The sequence below is a fragment of the Haemaphysalis longicornis genome, unplaced genomic scaffold (assembly GCF_048455015.1).
Source record: "Haemaphysalis longicornis isolate Haplotype H1 unplaced genomic scaffold, Haemaphysalis longicornis Haplotype H1 scaffold_8, whole genome shotgun sequence".
In the NCBI taxonomy this organism is placed as follows: domain Eukaryota; kingdom Metazoa; phylum Arthropoda; class Arachnida; order Ixodida; family Ixodidae; genus Haemaphysalis; species Haemaphysalis longicornis.
In genome coordinates, this window is record NW_027526445.1 from 167007350 (window position 1) to 167029191 (window position 21842).

General features: G+C 45.9%; 1 protein-coding gene across 2 annotated transcripts; it reads right to left on the bottom strand.

Moving 5' to 3' along the window:
- Positions 1-998: 998 nt before the first annotated feature.
- On the bottom strand, positions 999-21810 carry LOC144149502 (TATA-box-binding protein-like). Of its 2 annotated transcripts, none has more exons than XM_077681097.1 (7): positions 21341-21810; positions 18830-18972; positions 12412-12591; positions 10393-10456; positions 8304-8407; positions 6082-6176; positions 999-1405 (listed from the first exon to the last, which is right to left on the bottom strand). In XM_077681097.1, the coding sequence occupies exons 1-7, from the start codon at positions 21602-21604 to the stop codon at positions 1329-1331; spliced, it is 927 nt and encodes a 308-aa protein (XP_077537223.1). In that variant the 5' UTR covers positions 21605-21810; the 3' UTR covers positions 999-1328. The 2 variants fall into 2 exon arrangements, with proteins under 2 accessions (XP_077537223.1, XP_077537225.1); XM_077681099.1 differs by having other exon boundaries at positions 18830-18969; positions 21341-21809.
- Positions 21811-21842: the final 32 nt, after the last annotated feature.

Here is a 21842-nt window from a genome sequence, read left to right on the forward strand (position 1 = left end):
CAATACTTGTGTCTTTTAAGTACGCCAATAAGACTTTTGTAGCATGTATGGAGGAATTACAAGGACCTAACAAGTCTCTCAGTTCTAGTCCTACGGAGAGCGGTTGGCCCAGAGACAGTGTGTGCGCTAAATCGTGCACAATCACGGGTGAGCTGTTGCAGACCTTCACAATGTGGGCACAGTGGCAAAGTGGACTGGTTGATTTTGTAACACAAGTATCGCACTTAAGAGACATTTAACCGCAGACTGCTGCTAAATTTGATCGTTGCATCATTCTATGGAAACAGAAATCGACGACAGCAGTGCCACTGCACCACGGTGAGCGGTTGGTGAAGCTTTCAACTGCCATTGAAATTGGACCACTGCAGGTTCTGGATGACCCCCCATTTGAGTCGAATGCCATTCATTTTGAAGGCATTTGGTACGCCAGTGTAGCAACTTCACTTCAGTGCACCTTTAAAAAGGGGCACCAAGGCATCTAGAATAGTTATAAAAAATTGTCCTACCGGTTTATACGCTACCACATTTTAACGTGGCAAGAGTAAATTTGAATTAGTGCTGCTAGAGGCCCAGCAGTGTTGTAGTTTATGGCACATAAGCAACTAAGGCTATCATGTCCCAAACAGGAGGATTTGTGCCTTGTTTTGTGGATAATGACTTATTCTTTTAGCTTGGTTAGGAGCGCTGCTTTTTTTAAAAAGGTAAAAACGGTGGAACTTTAACTAGAGCATCCTCTCCTAGGAGTAGGCTGAGGCGACATGAAATGTGTTCGTTGTAGGGCAGACTAAAATGTTTCTTTTTTCAGAACCTCGAATTTCGCACACGACAGTAAGACGTGGTTTACGGTCCTGGGAGGCGACCGGGGAAGTCAAGGGTCACCACCCAATATAATTGGGCATGTCTTTCCCGTCAAGTAACACTCAAGGCCAAAACGTGTCTGTATTCTCACGAGTGTAACTAGGTGGGTGTGAGGCAACTTCAAGAGACAGACGCACAGCTTCTAGTAAAGCATTTCACCCAGTTTCTTTTCTCGCATTCGAAGCACACTCCGATCAGATGAGTTGCGATGCAGGGTGCACGCCTCAATAACGGATCACTTTTCCGGCACAAGCTAGCGCAGTCCCCCACAGACCCCACAGTCCGGCATGTCGAGCGAGTCGCAAAAGCGCAACACACGGTCCTTGCTGTACAGCACGGAGGAGGTGGTTGTGACCTCAATGGTGTCCTTGTGCGTGTCAGGGCAGTGGAGGCTGTATGCGCACAGCGCGAGTGAGGTGGCGAAAAGGTCCACCACAGCAGGGAAGAACGGTCACGGCACCGCACAGGTCTCACTGCTTGCGGAAGCCCTTCAGGATGGGGTAGATGTTGTCGAAGGCCTCGTAGATCTCCGACCGCACCTTGGCCCCTGCAAAAGAAATGGCGCAAATGAGCGCTGCGCTGCGATGTACGCACTGTGAGCAGCTGTCATTGACATTTTCCCATCGCCGTTCTTCAAGGTGAAAAAAAAATTCCCGCGCCTTCCCGCGAGGGGAACACGAGTAAATGCAGAGCATTGGGGCCTCAGTACTGATTGAAGGCAGTGTTGCTTCCATCGCTTCTTCCGTGATGCTGGAGTAGCAGACACGAGTAAACGTGGGCACGAGCGTCAACCAAGGAAGGAAGGAGCAACGCAGAGACTGAAACACGAGCGACCGCTAGCCGCTATATTTTCAGCGCGCGCAGTAGAGGGAGAGCAGTACGGGGGGGAGAGCGCGCATGCGCAAGCAGCGCGCGCCCTTCCACGCCCCACCGCGCTGCTACCACGCACCTGTTACGCCGAGACCGCGACGGAGCAAACGGGCTGACTACGACGCATGCGCGCGCCAGCTGCTGTTGAGAGAGAGGAGGGAAGGAGAGGCGCACCTGCTGCAGACGCGGAACTGTTGACACCGTCCGACGCAGGAACAGGCGAGGCTAAGAAATGCTCTGCATTTAATCCTGTTTAGACTGGAACCCACACCGTCGTATCTCTATCAAGAGCACGCGCTCACGACAAAGGCAAGCACACTTGCCTTCCACGGTGCGCTGTTGCCCTGCCCAGCCAGAGGATAAGATAGCGGGCGCAGCTGTTTCCACAAGCGAGAGGGGGGCTTCCGACGACCTTACAGCTTGTTCGGTAAGTGTGCATTGTTGCGCAATGTTTTGAAGCTGCACTTTTTTTACCGGTAACACGCTCGTTATGTGCGGGTAAAAAACAGTGTGATAGCCAATGCTACGTCTGTTATCTGAATAAACATGGTGCTAGTGTGCATCCTCCCCTTTTCTAAAGACCGAATCACGTGGTCAGTGCTGCAGATAATGTACGGGGGCATATTTCTTGCCCTTTTGTTGGGTTTGGGGGCAGATTTCAGCACAATCAATTTCCGCTTCAATTGTGGGAAAAGGAAACCAAAACAAACTCTAAACAAAGAGCTTGGTCCAGCTAGCCAACGACAAGCCAACGGAAGAATCCAAGCTGACAGAAGAGAAGGTGAGAGAGGGAAAGAGAGGAAAAAAAAATATGACGCGAACAAAAGCCCAATAAGACATTTAAATAAATGAATGTTCAGGTCAAAGCGACGTCTCCTAAGGTCAACGATTACCACAAAAGAGGAAGTTGGTGCTGAAACCGAGATGGTAGGAGACCAGGGCACTTCACTTCATTACAGAACCTCCTGGCAGGAACGCTGCCAGCTCAGCAGATTCAACAGCGACGCCCACAGGAGCCACGGAACGACTGAAGCAAAAAAGCGCAGCCGTGTGTTCACAGGTGACAGAACTTCTTCCCGAAACTGACACCTATATTGAGAGCCAGGAGAGAAAGAAAAAACACTTGGAAGTTTTATTAGTGCGGCTTTCCGCCCTCCAGGCTCAGCTCAACGAGGCAGATGCCACCATTGAAGCACCCAGCGAAGAGGCTGAGCAGAATTTTTGCCCGAACAATGGAGTAGGGCTACAAGACCATAACTTACACCGCTCTGCTGAAGCAGGAGATAAACGATGCGAGAATTGTCCGCCAAGGGCAGAAGCCATGCCAGCCCAAGAGAACGAGAAAGCAAGGGCACATCCCTGTAAAGTACAACTACCGAAACTCAAGCTGCTCAAGTTCGACAGAAGGAGCATTGACTGGCAGGAGTTCTGGGAGCAGTTCGGCCAGGCTACCAAAGCCAACAGCGAACTTACGGTGTTGGATAAGTTTGGCGACCTCAAGGCAGCTGTGACAGGTGACGCGGCGAATGCAATCAAGGGCCTTCTTCCGACAGCATGATGTTACGAGGACGCCTTGGAAATGCTCAAATCGTGTTTCGGCGAAGATGAGGGGAGCTTATACAAGCACACATGCAGAAGCTCACATCCAGCCAGGGAGGAGCCTTTAATTAAGTGAACTAGTGTTTGTGCCAAAACGATGCTGCCTATACTTGGTTACAACTCAAGAACGGCACCACCTCATGTAGTGTATCACTCCGCCAAAGCGCCGGACCCGTGATGGCAGTGCGCACGCGTTTTGAAAGGGGTTTGCTCTGAATGCGTGATATCGTCTGCCTTGTCTCAGGCAGTTTGTTTGTCGTCACTGGAGTCGTTTATAAGCATATTAAAGGGACCCTGCAACACTCTTTGAACAGTGCAAGTAAACCTGCGCAACGTTTAGATTACACTGCCAGGAATACCTGAGCCAAATATTACACGTGCACGTGAAGTGGTGAGCGCGCAAATCGATGTGAAAGACGCGGAAAAACAAACCGCTCTCTCTTCAGTTGTCCTCATTATGCATGGCCTGAGGGACGTCACATAGGCCATGGCTGCCTGATCGGCTGTCACTGGTCAACTTCGGGGCTAGATTCTCCCATTTCCGTCGTCGTCATCGCTGTGTACGAACCCTTCTATGCCTGAACCTGTAAGCACAGTTTTGCCGCTTCTTTTGTGTTTTGAGTGCGCGCGGAGTTTGAGTGATGAGCTCAATACTTCCCTTTCAACGGGACCACTCGATTACAAACGTTTATTGCTTCAAAAACGCCCTACCAGCCCGAGCACGCACTTGCGAGCAGGCACCCATGCCTGCTTTTTTGTGGCACCAGACCGGAAATAGGCCCCTCCATGTTGCGGAGAAAAGGAGAAAACTACCCGGCATGTGATGTATCGAAGGCCGCCGAAGAGAACGCCGCGAGCCGCCCCCCTCTCCGGGAGAGAGCGCGCAGCTTTCGTCGCGTTGCCCGCGGTCGAGTTGAGAGGGAACGATTATGCGCGATTTCTCATCGCGCGTAGTTTCGTTAATTGTGAACGGATTTTCTTAATTCTTGCGGGAGGAGATTTCTGGGACAATAGACTTTATCCCAAAATACATTACTAGTAGTCGATGGCAAGTGTTGCAGGGTCCCTTTAAGTCCAAAAAATCACGGGAACGGCTCACGCCATGTTCAAAATATTCCCAGTAACGCCCTACTTGCGCCACGCGAAGAAACATTCGGCCACGGTGATAAGGCACAGCGGCAACTTCCGGTGCCGTTCTTAAGTTGTCACCGAGTATACCATCAATGATTCCCACATCAACAAAGATTTTCGCACGTCCTGTCAGTTCCATCGTAGCACGATTCAACTGTACGTTATTCAAATTTATGTCTCAACAGATGGGCTTACCTAGCGCAGCGCAACTTTGTATACTAAGAGTTGGAAATAACAAGCATGTAACTACACCGAACCTGCAATAACCACCACCACCGGCGCTGCAGCTTGGCAGGTTGCAAATGTTGGCACGGCATAAATTATACCTGTACATTTATAATTGTTCATGTCTTATGATAGTTACCGTGTAAAGAAAGATTTTGTGTTTCTTTGAGAACTTGTGTGCGCGCTTCTCATTCTTTTGTTCGTCACGTGACTCTTGGCACATCTGGCCAGTCCCCGTTTACGTCACCTCTGCTGGGCGACTGATTGCTTCATTTTTTGAGTACTTACGAGATGAATTTAAAGGTACCGCCCCAGCGACTAGTATACTCGTTTTCTGGCGACGCCAACATTTCTACCTGGACCAACTCTGGTTTTGTGTTCAGTGTCCCTTTACAGGGTTCGAACAGGCTTCAAAAGCACAAATTCAACGGTTTTCAAGGACTTTCAAGGACCAGAAAACACATTTTCAAGGTTCCCGTCTAATGTTTCATCTGGGATTATTTACAACCTTTCCAACACAATGCAAAAGTTTTTTATTGCACAATACCTAAGCACATTAGTGCACATTTAGATAGGTGCTAACGGGTTCGTAAATGCTCCCCCAGCTTTATTTTTTTAAATTCATGGCTGGTATTTACAGGTTTTTCTTTTTTCTTTGTGTTTTTCTGAGGCTGTTTGATTTCAAAACTTAGTTCATGTTGCCTGCATCTCCTGTTTTGTCAGCAAGAGCATCAGCTGGAGCAAGCGTTGCTTCAAGGCAGGATGAACTATGTGCACGTCCACCATTTGCACGTAAAAGCAAACGTAGATGGAGCGTATGAGGCACAGACTAGATGGAAGATGCAAGATAGAGACCAGAAGCTGGCTTTCACTGGATTGTATCATGATATGGATTGGATTGACAAGTGCCTGCTCCCAATGTTGTCTTGTAATAATGAAAATCCACCATACTTGTAATTTCACGCAATACACTGAAACTTGATTGTTACAATGTTTCTTTACATTGGTTAACACCTAAAATCCATGACAAACACTTTAAATTCTTGTGAAAAGGCAGGGCCATTGATTCTCTCCGGAAAAATCAAGGGTATTCAAGGACAATTTAAAAATTCCAGGACTTTCCAGGCCTTGAAATTGACACTTCTAAATTCAAGGGTTTTCAAGGACCTGTGCGAACCCTGCTTTAATTAAATGACGCATCACCAAGGTGCCTGCTCCCCATAATGCCATAGCTTCACTGAAAAGCTAACCCTGCTGCACATCTTCCAAGAGTCAGTGGCTCTGCACTGTGTGAGTAAGGGCACAGGATGGACGGAGTAGTGCGAGGTTCCCCTCACCGAGACCGTTCGCAGCCACCGATAAACTTCTCCGCGGTGCAACAACGCCTGCTGCTCTCACCTGTGAGCACGACCTTCCCGGAGACGAAGATCAGGAGGACGATGCGGGGCTTCACCATACGGTAGATGAGGCCGGGGAACAGCTCCGGCTCGTAGCTGAAAACAGGGGGGGAAGATAAAGCAATGCACAAACACCTGCCAAAAAAAGTCCCATCTACACCGACCTGTACAAGGGAAGCAAATACGTGAAAACGAGGTGGCTCCAGAAGAGAGGCGTTCACACACCAAAGGCGACAGCGTCGGGTGCCTCGACAGAGACACTTCAAGAGCTGCCAGCGTTCCCAGGTGCCATCCCCCATTACGCAACAGCACGTGATTGCCTCTATACTCAGGTAACAACTTGAGAACGGCAACAGCTCATACAGAAACGACGGCCCCGGATGTCAGCATGGGCAAGCGTTTTGAAAGGAGATTGCGCTTAATGTGTGACATCGCATCCTTTTTTTCACATAGTTTGTCGTCGCTGCAGTAATTCATACGCAGATTAAGTACGAAGAATGACCGAAACAACTTGCGTAAGGTTCAAAATACTTGCAGCAAGGCGTGCTTTGTGCCGCGCAGACAAACCAAAGCTGTGGTGGTTCAAGGCACAGTGGCAACTTCCGTTGTCATTCTTAGTTGTACCCGAGTAAAAGTGCCGACGACGACACGCAGGCTGCGGCAAATTGCCCTGACGCAAATATCGCGGCAGTCACTTCCGATGATGAAGAAGTGTACCCTACTAGCTCCTCTGACGATGTTACCAACCACCTCCTGTGGCCAAGACTGCGCCAACTTTAGTTTGACTTGCCACTATTTTGGCGCAAAGGATGGCACTGGACTTGAGACAGTTTGATGCACTTCGCCACACAAAGGAAGGAGCAAGTCTAAAGCTCACAGACTCTTCCACACCAAATAGAGTGCCGCAGTCGCACCGCATTCCGTATTTTGTGCGCTTTGAAGAACAAAATTAGCAATCTCCTTGAGACTGCTAATGAGATTTCACATCACTAAGAGGCAAAGCTCTGAGTGATGTGCGGAGTTATCAGACAGGCATACCGTATTTACCCGCATAATGAACCCACTAGCGTAATGAACCCACACCCCACTTTTCTTCTTGAGAGTTTACTTTCTTGTTACCTTGCATGAAAAATGCAGCAGGAATAGAAAAGGTACAGTTCAGTATGTTTTTATCTCGGCATGGTTGTAGATGCCGTTGACAATTGCAGTTACTTGATATCACGCCACAGTACGCGCAGAAACGCTAAAAACGCATTCTAACACAACCTCAACAGCAGCCGGAGACGTGGGCGTGAATGCTGTGGCTCACAATTTAAAAATGGCACGCTCGCACAACACCACCTGCTGAGTGCAAAGCAAACCTTCAAATGCTGTGGCGTACAAACAAAGCACCAAACTTACTCTGCACTCCTTCCCTGCTCTGTGCTGTTCCATGACTTTGCCATTACGCTCCATGATTTTGTTGTCCAGCTGTGTTCCGACCTCTTTTTGTGCCCCTGGTGCACAGTGTACAATGGGCCAGTGCATGAGCTGCACAACTGGTTTTAAACTGAAGGTGGAGAATGCGTTCAAGCATATGGAAACCACACAGCTGGGTGGCACTTCAGAGTTGACCCAGTGAGTGTATGCTACTGGCGAAAAAAAAGAGGTTTGGCGAACAGGGATCGCCGCGTGTTTCGTGACCCCCAAAGTAGAGAAGTCTCCTGGTGTGGGAAAAGATGTTTTGGAGTGCCTTGATGGCATGCAAGAACATACACTGTGGGCTGACGACAAATGGGAAATGGAAGTGGCAAGCGACTTCAACTAAAAGGACAGCTCCATGGCGAGTAACGGGACGATGGCATGTTGTGAATAAAAAAAGAAATTTTGTTAAATAATTACCTACGTGTTTTACTGGAAAGGTAAGCTCCTTTATTGCCTGAAATCTTGCCTTTAGAATCTGCTGCAACTTTTCCCCGCATGATGAACCCTTCCCCTAAATTCACGGTGAATAATAAAAGAAATAAAAAAAGTGGGTCCATTATGCGAGTAAATATGGATGCTGCGGTACCGATACATCGGAGTACTTTGCCATCCCCTTGGGGTCTGATGCACCTGAGATCGACTATCGCAGAGGTCCTCAGTGACTCTTACACCCAGTACAGAAACCGAAATGACAACAACGCCAGGGCGCACAGGAGCAGGAAGCCACTGCGACAGAGCGTGGACACAAAGTGTGGATACCTGGAGAATTGGCTGTGGGTCAGGACGAGGCCCTCGAGGCGAATGGGGAAGCGGACGTCGCAGCTGCCCACCATGTTCTGGATCTTGAAGTCCAGGAACTTGGCCTGCGTCGAGGGGACACACTCCGGTTAGCTGAGGCTGTTACATGCTGTAAGGAGGAGGAGGGAAACACTCCATGCCACTGTTGACAGATTAATACCCCTGTCACACGGAAAATCTAATGTCATTCAAACTGAATGACATTAGCTGTCAATGACATTCGCCTCGGCCGTGCGGGTCTACACGGCAGAACAAATGTCATTTGATTGTGATAGCGGTGACGATTAGCGCGATCGCAAAACCACAAAACTACATTTCAAGCGCATCTAGAATGTTTTCGCACGTAATATTTAAAAAAAAAAAAAAAAAAACGTAACAAAGGAATATTTTTTAAAATAAAAGCAAGAAAACCACCGATTTAGGTGACATCAGTAGACATCACAAGCTGAGACAAGTCTGCAAAAAATCCGGATTAGGCTAGCGCATGCACTGGGGACGAGATTTTCTTTTTTGTTAATACTTGCTGGTCTTTCTTTATTAGAACAACAATACAAAAAAGAAAATACAAGTTTACTGACAGTTTTTCGAAACAGTATTCTTTGGTTTGTTACTGAATTTTCCTGTCTAGGGACGTGCTACTGCTGTCGAGGCTACTCATTCGGCCGCCAACTGAGGTGTAACTGAGGTCCGGGACCTCAGTTAGCCGCTAAATGTCATTCGCCTTGAATGTCATTCTGTATTCTCGTGTAGCGCCGAATTAATGACATTTAGAGCGAATGACATTTGCTGTAAATGTCATTAGATCTGCCGCGTGACAAGGGTATAAGTGAGCTCAGGAACTACTAATGAAGTTGTAACTAATCTTTCTTTTCTGCACGAGGCCAACTGTTGCATCACTAGCTCTTATAATGTACTGGTCAGGTTCCCACAATTCTACGTAAATGTTTGGAAGTTAATACATTGCTAAGTGCAATAAAAACCACTAAAATATATGTAGGGTTGTCCATCTTCGGGTAAAACCCAATTTCGGCTGATTTCTACACCCCAAACATGTTTCCTTAGAATCAGGTTAAAAACCAATTTCTCTCTGAATGAACCTTTTCAAAGTAGCAATCTGCACAATCGTGGGCTGTCGGTCCGCCGTTCTCAAACGGTAGTTGCTGGAAGCAAGCCCCACAAACGCAGCTTTTGAACTCATTGAGTACTGGCATGACTCTATTGTCTGCTACCTCAGGCTCGCCAATTCTGCACTGACATTGCTGTGTCTAGCCGGTGGAAGCTGCGATGTCGAGAGAACTTCCTCCCAAATGAGATATGTTCAACGATCGGACTGATCTCCAATGGAGACCGACATGTTGTGCATGCAGAGGATAATGCATGTGAGCGCATCCTAGTAAAATGCATTTGCGTAAAACCACTCTTGTGGTCTAGTGTAACCAAGCCTGACCTCACCACACCATCATGCTATGCTGAAAAATAAACACGGCTGTCACGGTTTTCCAAGCACAGCCGAGACAAAGGGCGTCCGTCAGGGTCGGCCACAATTGGGTTCATAAAGCTGGCCACCCTGGCAACCAACTGGTCCCAAAATGGCTGCTACAACTAACTGGCTCTGAAGAGTAGGTTATTTAGTGGCTCTAGTTATGCTCCCTTAACCCTTTTGAGCACAGACGTACGTATACCTATGCCACAAATGTGCGGGCAGAGTATAAAAAACATTGGGAGAAGAGGAACGGAAGGACATATTGCGTAACTGACTGCATATTATTTGTGACCAGCATGGTAAAGTGTGCTGAACAACAAAACAACGCTACAACAAAGATGACCTCCAGACTGACGTCTGCCCACAAACAAAACTTTGCAACGCAGCCAGGGTGAAGACTGTGCAGTTGAAAGAATAAATGTCCAGCCAGTGTTCAGGCCCTCTTCCAACCAAAACCACACTGACTACAATCATGCGTCCATAACGCACAGTGTACTGCAGCACTCTACTGTCAACTTGGTCACGACACACGAGGTGGGGACGAAGCAGGCGAGGAGGCAGACATACCTCAAAGCCCAGCTTTTGGATAATCCGGGCGTACTTCCTGGCGGCCAGCCTGGACTGCTCTTCACTGCAATGACAGGAATTTCTTGTTAGAACAGACGCCCCGTCTTCACGTTGCCAAACAAAACTGCCCTATTAAGGCAACCACTCCACAGAATCACCCCACTTAAGCAGCAAGCCTCACTGCATCGAGTAGCTCAAACCCCCTACCAAAAACACGGCTGTCCCGACGCCTTTGTGCAGAGAGAAGGGGCGTCATATGTATCGAGCGAATTTTAAAACGTACACTCAGTTCAGGTGCGCACTGTTTCGTAACTCCCATTGTTTCACCCCCCCAATTCTAACTGTTATAAAATGAATCCCTGCCTAACTTGCGTTTGCTTTTTATGGCCTCAGCCAGTCACACACCTGCCCATAATACATCATAGCTTCTGGTGTGGGAAATGAGCCTGGGGTCCGCATGGCAATGCTCTCTTTTTCCTGGTTACGTAGGTATTTGAGTGAATTTTGGGCTAAAAGTTGTGTCGGTGTTATTCTAACAAGGCCATCTTTCAAATCAACCAAACTTGCATTTTGTCTGCATGTCCCTTTTAAGGGGGGACACTGCTCTTAAAAAAACTTTTTTAATTTTTGAGTAAACTCTGTGAAACTTGTCAGACTTGCTGCTTTTCCTCCACTGATTTTAAATATGGCATTATTTTTTTTTTGTCAATTAGGTCCCGAAATAATTAGAGGTAATTAACCATTTTTGGAGGAACAATAGCCAAAACTCTGTTGGTAAGAAAACTGTAATCTTTACATTTTACAACACTATGAACACTGGTGAGTGCAATAAGACAATCAGTTTTTTGATGCATCGCTTGGAACTAATTTTACAGCTCATTAAACCTTGGTGGCAGCACTGGCAAGGAGCCATTTTGAGTGCCAACTTCAAACACTGAAGTTTAATGAGCTGTAAAATTAGTTCCAAGCAATGCATCAAAAAACTGATTGTCTTACTGCACTCACCAGGGTTCATACTGTTGTAAAATGTAAAGATTACAGTTTTCTGCCCAACACAGTTTTGTCTATTGTTCCTCCAAAAATGTTTAATTACTCTAATTATCTCGGGACCTAATTGACAAACAAAAAAAAATAATGCCATATTTAAAATCAGTGGGGGAAAAGCAGCAAGACTGACAAGTTTCACAGAGTTTACTCAAAAATTAAAAGAAATAGTTTTAAGAGGAGTGTCTCCCCTTAAGGCCCTGCACAAAAGTGAGTAAAGCTAACTCTGGTGTACGCCAGCCAAAGTGGAACGCCACCTGTGCACACTTTATAAGCCTAACAAAAGTCTCCTGCCACTACAGTGGCAGGAGTTAAGAATCAGCAGTTATACCTTGTTGACAATGCTTCCAGAGAGGACCTGGTCATACCAGTCACTAGCAATTCTGGCAGGGGTGCCCTTTCCAATGACTGCAGACAGAGGAGCCAAATACTATACCTCCTGCATTCACACCATACTGATAAACCCGCATTTCTTCATGGCAATCTATGCCAAAGTTTTTGTGCCAGTACTTTGCCATCTTTTCTTGATCTTCCATTTTTAATTTTCTGTACCATTTTCTTCCCAAGCACTACCAAATGAACACTCGCACGTGACAAACCATGCCAGCCTAAGTTTTTTTGTGTGTGTGTTTAGCAGCATTTTAGAAGCTTTCTACACATACTACAGGAAAGATACTTTTGTTTAAAAATATTCAATTCCATTCGCGGTCAGTTCTTTCTATTCGTATTCAATTCGCATTCCCACATCTGACATTCGCACACCTCTAACTAAATGGGATTGAGGTGAGCTTTTCAGCCCTCGTCCTCAATGCTCACCTTATGAAGAGCTTTTTTACTCTGATGACGATGACAACGTGCCCATGGGCAAACGAAGAAATTTGTTTGGATCGAGACATACATTGCAGCAGTATTCTACAATGACGTGGGGGGAGGGAGAAAAGGAGAGAGAAAGAGGGGTGAGAGAGATATACCGACCTCTTGGCCCCCGTGCAGACCATCTTGCCCGAGCTGAAGATGAGGGCCGTGGTGCGGGGCTCCCGGATTCGCATGATGACGGCGGCAAAGCGCTTGGGGTTGTACTCGGCGTTGCGGGCGTGCAGGGCGATCTTCTTCAGGTCCAGCTTGCAGCCCAGGTTCACCGTCGACACTATGTTCCTGGGCACAGAGGGGGAAGAAGGAGAAGAGATGTGACACCCCTGTACAACAGACGCCCATTCGCGCAAGCACCGAAACTAAAGAAAGAGGAGGAACGGAAGTTCCTCCAGGCAGAAGACAAACTGAGGACAGCAAAGTTTACGTCATGGCAAGTGCTCCTGATATGTCTCACATCTCTTAGGCCAAAACTACCTTCTGTCACGCATTACGCCTTAGGGGAGGCTTGATGAATACTCACCTGACAAATTTAAATGCTCGCTTAACGAAAAAAGGTTAAATCGTAAATCTGTCATTCACCTCAATACCCGCAGTCTCTCTAAAAACTTTGATGAAATAATCAACTTGGCGGCCGCTTTTCTGATGGAGGCGAAAAGCAAAAACGCCCGTGTGTACGAGATTTCGGCGCACCTTAAAGATCCCCAGGTGGTCAAAATTAATCCGGAGCCCTCCACTACGGCGCGCCTCATCGCCTGCGTTGCACCGGCGCGTTAAACCCTACAATCATCAATCATCATCATCATCGAAATGATCAACTTCTTTACACTACATTAGATCACTACTTCACAGTTGCATGTCTTTCAGAAGTTTGGCTAACCTCAACCAACACAAACTTATATGCTGTCCGTCAGCATTATACAGAGTTTTGTTGTTGACACGATACCGATGTGCCGGGTCTGCCATATGTGTATCATCTAATCAACGTTATCACCGCCATAGTGACATTTCATTTTGGCATGCTAAAGTTGAATCAGTTTGGCTAGAATTTGATTTGACTGCAACTTTCAGCGTAGCAATAGCTGTAGCACAGTAATCAAACCTGTATACCCATCTCCATCATCTTAATACAGGGTTCTGCACAGACCCTGAAACAATTCTAAACAACCTTGCAAATGAAGATGAAAATACTTATTTGTTTGGTGACTTTAATAATAATTTCCTAGATCTGGCTGATAAGCTCTGCTCAACTTAGGTAAACTCTTTTGTTGGGCATGGCCTAGAGTCATTAATTAGTGTGCCAACTAGACGTTCTTCGAACGGCACAGAAATGTTAATAGATCCCACCTTATCCAACCTAACCACTTGGCAAATTGAAGGTGCAGTAAACGTTTCTATAACTGATCATTAGCCTGCCTTCACACTGGTAGAATGTAGCAACCCAAGGACACCCAAACTAAAGAAAAACAAAAATTTGATATGAAGAAGTTTGTTGCTTCAATCGCCAACTATGATTGGTCTCCTGTTTTACCTGAATCAGAGCCTTGCATAGCCTTTGGATAGTTCAATACCATTATTGAGCAAGCGTCCCAGCAATCTATTTCTCCTGTCAAGGCTACCCGATAGTTTTCGACACCACGAAATCTTTGGATAACAAGTGGTATGTTGCATAGCCTTACTAAAAGATACAATCTGCATAGGAAAACTAAGGTTTAACCACTTAATCTAAACCTAAAACGATGATACGAAAACTATTCAAATACTCTCCCGGCACTTTTGAAAAACGCCAAGCGTAAATATTTTGAAGAGGAAATTATGAAATGTGTAAAAACGATTTAAACAAAACGTCGGAACTGATAAAATAATTTCTTAATCAGCCATCAAGCATATATTAATGATCCTACGAACTGCCTTAATACTAATATTTTATTATACGCCAATGACGCAACTACATTTGCTCACAAAAATTCTCTAACTGAAGAAATATCCTTGTTGAACTCAGACCCACACAATCTGACATCATCATGTTGCAAACTTAATCAACTTCATATACACCCTGTGAAAACCCACTTCAGGCTCTCTCATAGTCCAATGCGTAACTTTGATGGGTCCCACAATGTCATTCCCAGATTCAACCACGTCATTCACATCACCTGCCGTCCTGTTTATGGGCGTACCAATAAACACTCATCTCAAATTTCATAAACATATTAATATGGTATCAAAAAAAAAATTGGTTTTGTGTTAAGAGTAATAATAAAGACACGACGGTACTTTTCATGCCCCATTATAATGTCCTTACGTTACTCTTTCATACACAGCCACCTGCAATGCTGTCTTTCATCATGGGGAAATACTTACTCAACCAAGAGGTCGCCTGTAGGGCATCTACGGAGACAAGCAGTAAGACCTTCAACAGTCACCTTTCACAAGGAAACGCAATTTTCAGGACTCTTAATGCTCTACCACTACACAACCTTTTTTAACGAAAATTGACAATTATTTATTGTGCACTAAGTCTTAACAATGAAATTTCCCTTGGTAGCCTAACAGAATCAAACATGCTAAACCTCAACCCCACGAGATTCTCTGAAAACAACAATCTGCCATTGAACAAGATTAAAACTAATTGTAGAACGGTGTATATAATGGGAATTAGGTTTTGGAATCAACTACCTACTGACATCAAAACTTCTATTTCATCTCATTCATTTATAAAACGAGTGAAACGCTCTCCGTTGCCACACTTGATTAACCATCAGCGCCAAGAATGCTACTTAAACTGATACATATTGATTACAGTTGCCCCTCTGCTTTGATCATGTACAGAAGATTTTTGCATTGTATAATTATTTTTTTAAAGTATATTCATTGCGTCGTTTTCAATTTTTTTTCGCCTTATGTTCTCACTTATGCTGTGTAAGCACGCTCATATGCCTTAATTTGTTCTGATGTATTTACACATTTATTCCACAGCCTGTGAAATTTTATGTTTAAACTGCTTAATTTATTAACAGGAGGTCCCCCGGACAGTTTTGTAACTATGGGACCTCCTTCTGTATTAAACGGTGATAACAAATACTTTAAACTAGAAATAACAATGAGGGGGAAATAAAATAATGTTTCCGTCTGCGATTACTCGCGGGCCTGTGCAAAGAGTGATTTTTTTTTCCCTTTCAGGGCAAATACAATTGCGAACGACCAGATTTGGCTGCCTTGTGGAGTATTGTCTTGAATGCTATTTTTGTCAGAGATATGACAATTTACCTACACTGCACCAATGCCCTCAAACATTTAGTACCTGGTCGAACAAACACCTTTCAAAAGACTGCAGGTTGAGATTATTGCACAACACTGCTGTGTTTTGAGTCGTGAAGAAGAGCCGAGGAAATACTAGAAGCAACCTTTATGTCTGTACCACTTCCATAAGATACAACAACGGAAAAGACTAAGAAGCTACACAAACGAGGCCTCGAGTATTCAACTAATGGAGAAAGTAGGGCTAGTAAAACATAAATGAGTACACAAGTGGCTCGTAGCTAGAAGTCTGGATTGTTGCCAAAGGGTCCGAAATTACAACTAAAAACCAAATGCAACTGAGGTCGGCACAGAGGGGGAAAAAAAAAAAAGCGAGAAGTGCAGCCCAGTCGCCATGATTCGGCTACGAGCACAAGTGGCACTGTTGTTCACGATTTCCACAAACATTAGTTCCTTCACAGGCCAAGAAAGCGGAGATAAGTCGCTGAAGTGTCTGAGCAACTAACTCTCCAAGGAACCACCGATAGAAAAAGTTTCCAGGAATAGTGTAAGCAGAGTTTGAAGCATTCAAAGGTTACATACCGTATTTACTCGCATAATGATCGCACATTTTTTCCAAAAAAAATTTGATCCAAATTTAGGGGTGCGTTCATTACGCGGGGTAAATTTTCCGCGAAAAACTTTCGAGCACAGACAAGGCAAGCAAGTTGCGAGTCAAAATTTTTACGCTAGGTTTCATGAACATAAAAATAATGAATGAAAACATAATAAAGACTCCGCACACTGCCGCCAGCCGCTTGGCAAAGTGACGCTAAATGCAGTGTTTTCACGAATTACGGAACCCGGCGGAACGAGCTTGCTGCGAGGTTACAACACAGCGACCTATAAGTGGCTGCCGCCGTCACAGTGCGGGACATCAAAACGGACGTGGGGGCTGACGCAGCAAGCCGAGTGCATTTTTTTTCTTTGTCTTGTGAGTACATTATGTGCCTTTAGTGAGAGTTTCTTCCTCATCAATACTGAACGCATGTTTGCCGATATCGCTAATATCGGCAGGTGTGCGGCAATAACGTAGCCATGTCCGCTTTGAAAGGGAAGGAAACAGAAGTAAGCACGAGCATCATCAGCTAGACTTGGCACACATACCGCATCTGCACCAAGTTCAGGGTGCGTTCATTACGCGGGAAATTTAAAAAATCGAATTTTGACGACAAACTTCAGGGGTGCGATCATTACGCGAGTGCTTCACTGTGACTGAATAGTACCAGCAATGTTATCTGCCCCCCTACCCCTCCTTCCCAAGAAGAAACGGTAGCTGGTCCCAGCCCCGAAGTTAACCATTAACAAGCTGGGACAAGCTACCATTTTCTGTTGGGCCTTCTTTATTACGGAACTCCACGTTTTTAACACTGCAGAAATCAGGAACCAGATTGCACAGAAATGACCACTGACAGTCTGGGTAAACTGCAAGGGACAAAGGATATGGGCAAAGAATTTTGTGCTGTGCAAGATTTGACACGATACTCAGGACAAAGACTCGCATGCAGCGGAAAATTGTCATTAAGACGACAGATCGGCAATGCTTGTGGCACCGACAAATCATCCTGCCGTTTAATCACTTCTAATTATAGGATAGTAGACATGCACACCCTACAAGGACAGGAGAGTCAGAGCCAAGGTCACATTGTGAAAGATCAGTGTGAACTCCCCGTAGGGAGTTTAAAAAGTATGTGTGGAGACAAAACAAGGACAGCAGAGGAAATAAGGAGGAACAAGGCCTTAGCAAAAAGGGCCGCTTGAAGAATCGGCGTTTTATGGAAATGAATCAATATGTGCCAAAGGGAGCCCTGGAGGAAATTTGGTGCTGAGTGAGACGAAATGTGGTACGAGACTGCAGAAAAGAATGAACAAGAGGGCCTATCGGAAAATTTCAGGGGCAACAGAGGTGTAACAAAAAGATTATTGCGCAGAAAAAGAAAAACCCTTACAAGAAAATTATCGCCACAAATAGGGGAACCCCCGCAGGTACCGATTATGTCTAATGTGAACACTTTAGGTACCTAAAGAAATTCCTCGGTGCACTTGGCTTACGTGCTTCAAAAGGCGAAAGCCTTATCCCCTTGGCGGCACTCATCAAAGACCTCTTCCTTGCGGCACCGTGTTTGCGTCTCCTCCTTTACTTTCATTACTACATCTTTTGGCACAATATACTTCCGACACTTAACACCACAGCTTCCTCACAATCAGAGTTCCTTAGGACTGAGGTGCACCTGGTCTACTCACAAGCCATCATGTCACTTGCCGCATAATGTGACGTCAACACTGCACACATTAAGCTGACACTAGCTCCACCACTGGCAAAATGCAGAGACAGCACGGTGGTAATCCAATCCATTCCTACCCTCGAGACCCAGGTTCGATTTAAACGTTCCTTTATTTACATTTTACAGTGGCTACAATTTTCTGTACTGCACAATACTTAGAACGGACACTTAAGGCTTTCAGGAACAATAAGCACCTTATATGGGAATGACTAAGGTCAGAGGGGAAAGTTTATGTTACTGCCCCACAGGCCACCGAGCACCTGAGATGACTTTTAAAAGCACTTCTAATACCTGTGCTACATGAGCTTTTTGAAGGACTACGAGTCGAATGTCATTTGACTAAAATGACGCTTTTACACAGCGTTTTTCAAACTCATTTGGTTAAAATGGCACTTGAGTCGAAGGAGCACGACAACTGAACTTTGAGAATCTCAAAGGCCTTTGAAACGCGAACAGTCGTACCCTCGGGCGCATATCTTGCATGCCGCAATTGCAAAACAATTATTTACGAGTAAAACTTAGTGTCTAAAGTGCATGACCTTCATAATTTTTTACTTGTTTTCGTTTTATATCACTCACTCTACTATTACAAGGTAACTTGGTACTCACAACAGTGAAAAAGAAACTGGCTGTTGGTGCATCTTTTATGCGCGCTTGTAGCTTCTTATCAATGTTATCACTAATAGCTGTTTTGTTGCCCATTAAACTTTTGCAAAGAATGAAACAGGGCAGCAGCGGCAACACCAAAACATGGCGGGCGAGCGCGAAAACTTTGAAGTGCCTTTGAGAACGGTCGTGAAGATCGGCGGAACACCTTCCATTGAATGGCATTTGAAATTTGAACGGTCATTTGACTGAAATGTCATTGCAAATGCTCGCGTAGCACTGGTACAAGTATTGGAAACTGGCAAGCATAGAGAAGGAATGGCAGGGTCACGTACTGAAGTTGTGGGACAATGCCAGGGTCTGCGGATGCTGGTGTGATGGGTGTCATGGGGGGTCCCGGTGTCGATGGGAAGATACCTGCACTGGTCGAGTGGGGTGTCGAGCCGCCACCAGTTGGCGTCGCACCCGCTGAAGACTGCTGCGGCAAGGCAACGAGGAGACGGCAGTGTGAGAGAGTGATAGGATTTGCGGTTTAAGGACAGGCAGGGACAGTAATAGGTGACCAATAAAAACCGCAAAGGTTCATGGGTACATTGTCTGCTCCCGCGGAGTCTCACCACTTCCGGTTCGAGAGCTCTCCTCGCCTCCCGTACACCGGCGGCTTTCACGCGCACATGTGCCTGCTGTTTATCTGTTTTCACCAGGAAAAAAAAAAAAAAAGAAAAGAAAAGAAAAATGCCCACGCATCGCGCATTCAATGTGTAATAATGATAAGTCCTACTGGGGGCTTCTCTTAAAGGTAAGCACCCTGCAACAAATAAACAACACGCGCACACGCGCCTGAAAGCCGCTGGCGTACGTGAGGCCAGGCGAGATCTGGAACCGGAAGTGGCGGTAGCAGACGACGTACCCATGAGCCTTTGCACTTTTTACCAGTCACCTATAAACTACGGTCAGCTTTCTTGTTTGTTTTTTAAAGGGACCATGCAGACAAAATACAAGCTGTTTTATCTAAACGCTCTTGTGTTTCATAGTGCCCCCAATGCTTTTCCGGCAGCAAACGATGCCGTATTCACCGAAAAATCAATCCATTTGGGTTAAGATTTTGATTCTCCCGCCAAATCGCATTCTTTCGTAATTTCTGCCGTGAAGTCATAAAGGCGGGTAATTCAAACGAACTTCCAGTGCGTCATTAGGCTCTGCAGCCTAGCTTGCTGTCATGGCGCTACCACAGTCACCCACAGCCCGTTGTCCGCCGTTGCTTTGTTTTTGACCGTATTTGCTCCTGGCTTGTTTTTGTTACGGTAGAAAGTAATCGTTTCGTGAAACATGGGGTATGCTCAACAAACAGGGTCACGTAAGACAACATCGCTTACGCCAATCGGCCAGTGTCGTGTAAGACAACTCCAAAGCAGTGGGCTGCTCTGGAGCTAAAACAAGCATAAGTGTCCAGTACCGACAGCAGTGCGCATCGGTACTTCATGTTTATGTGCATTTTCTTAACTTTCATTGTTTACCACACCATTCTGACTGCTTAAGATGAATATACATTACATTTAAACGCAAACAGCTCATAAGCAGTGCCTAATTTGCATTTGCCGGCCTCAGCCAAATCTCACATCTTCGCAAATGACATCATAGGTTCGGTTGCAGGAAGTGAGGTATTGAGTCACATAGCAATTATATAGCTTGTTTGAGCGAAGTGTGCATTAAAAGTGGTGTCAGTATGATTCTAACGAGGAATCTTTTAAATGAACCAAACTTGTGTTTTGTCTGCATAGTCCCTTTTGCAGACAAGGAAGCTTTTTGTACCATATTTGAGTGCAGCTATAAACTGCCAAGTAGAAATGAGCACACGGAGGTTACCAGGTCCATGAATAAAAGCAGGGCAGGTGTAATTTAGGTAAACACGGTAACAGTCATGGCCCACTGACACGCACTGCCACTGGCCTACTAAAGGGGTTCAACCTCATCAACCCATCCCATTTTGGACTGCCCTCCGTGAAATGTTCCGAACACATAGCGGTCATGGCAGTACTGTGCGGTGATAACTTTCCAGGCATGTTTTACACCAATAAGATTGCACCCGTCTGAGAGCGTTGAATTGAGCATTAAAATAAATTACAAGCAAGTTTTCACTTTGAATATTCAGTGTTTGCTGTCCTTGGAAATCCCCAATTTTATAGAAAATGAAAAAGGTGGCAATACATTGGTGGGCCATCAATACTTTTAGAACAGGCAAGCATAAACTACGCATGCTTTTATTAACCCTGTATTTTTTTTTTCTTCCAGGTATCTTTCTTCTGCTGTGGCACGCAATGGTTAAAGATTGGTTCATGCTTTAGATGCTATTAGTCGAGACTGGAAACGTACATTTTTACCACTATCCGGGAATTTGTGTTTCAAAACAACTACGGGTCCAGGTTTAAACGCAGGTTCGCTTGGTTTCTTTTTTTGTTGTTGTTTTTTGCTGCACTCGGCTTGGAATGACATTTGTCTTTAATGCTCCGCTACCGCCTCCCAGTACTTTATCAGTTCAGCACATGACGACTTCAAGGAGCCGATTGTTTACGGGCCGTTCCGGGGTGCGAACACCGAGAGCAACGAACTACTAACTACAATCAAAAGTTCAAATTACGCGTTTTACGCGCCGCAACTACATCTACATTATGAATATCGGTGTAGCAGGTGAAAAGCACCAGGCGGGCTTAAACGAGCGCCAAAACCTCGTATCTTTTTTTTTTTTTTTTGTTCCACGCTGAGTCTTTAGCGGTGAAAATGGAGGGATGCGACTAGGTTGAGTCGCGCGAAGCGAGGATTTCGAAGGTGGAGGTTCAGGGCCTTACGTGAACGTGTCCAGCCGGGGTCTGCGGTTGCATGAGCGACTGCGGCGTGAGCCCCGTGCTAGCGCCGTACGGCTGAATGACGCTCGCATTGCGCGTGGACGGCGACTGATGCATGGGCGAATCATGCTGCTGCGGTTGCAGCGGCGACGGCTGTATCTGCCGGGCGAGCTGCTGGAGGTGCTGTTCTTCGACATTGTCGGCCTGTGCGGACACCGACAGCGGCGTGCCCAGGTTCAGGTTGAACACGGGACTTGACATATCCATCTCGGCGCTCTCAATGTCGCGGAGGTCCCGCGAGGCGCCGCAGAGTCCCTCGGAATTTCACAGACCTGCCAGTCCGGCGCTGGTTCAGGTAAGCAGAATTTTCGCTCTAAGCCACGTGAGCATTGGAATTAAACGCACAAAGCTGGGAAGCACGCAAGACATGAAGGCGCACAGGAACGTAACGCACGCGATCGACGACTGCGGACCGCGTGGACGATGTCGATAAGCCTGCATCGTT

Excerpts from the sequence above, each read along its gene's own strand:
- LOC144149502 (XM_077681097.1), bottom strand. The coding sequence starts at position 21,604 with ATGGATATGTCAAGTCCCGTGTTCAACCTGAACCTGGGCACGCCGCTG. Across the intron at positions 18,973-21,340 it reads CCCCGGCTGGACACGTTCAC|CAGTCTTCAGCGGGTGCGAC; the intron begins GTAAGGCCCTGA and ends GCCTTGCCGCAG. Across the intron at positions 1,406-6,081 it reads CGGGAAGGTCGTGCTCACAG|GGGCCAAGGTGCGGTCGGAG; the intron begins GTGAGAGCAGCA and ends TTTCTTTTGCAG.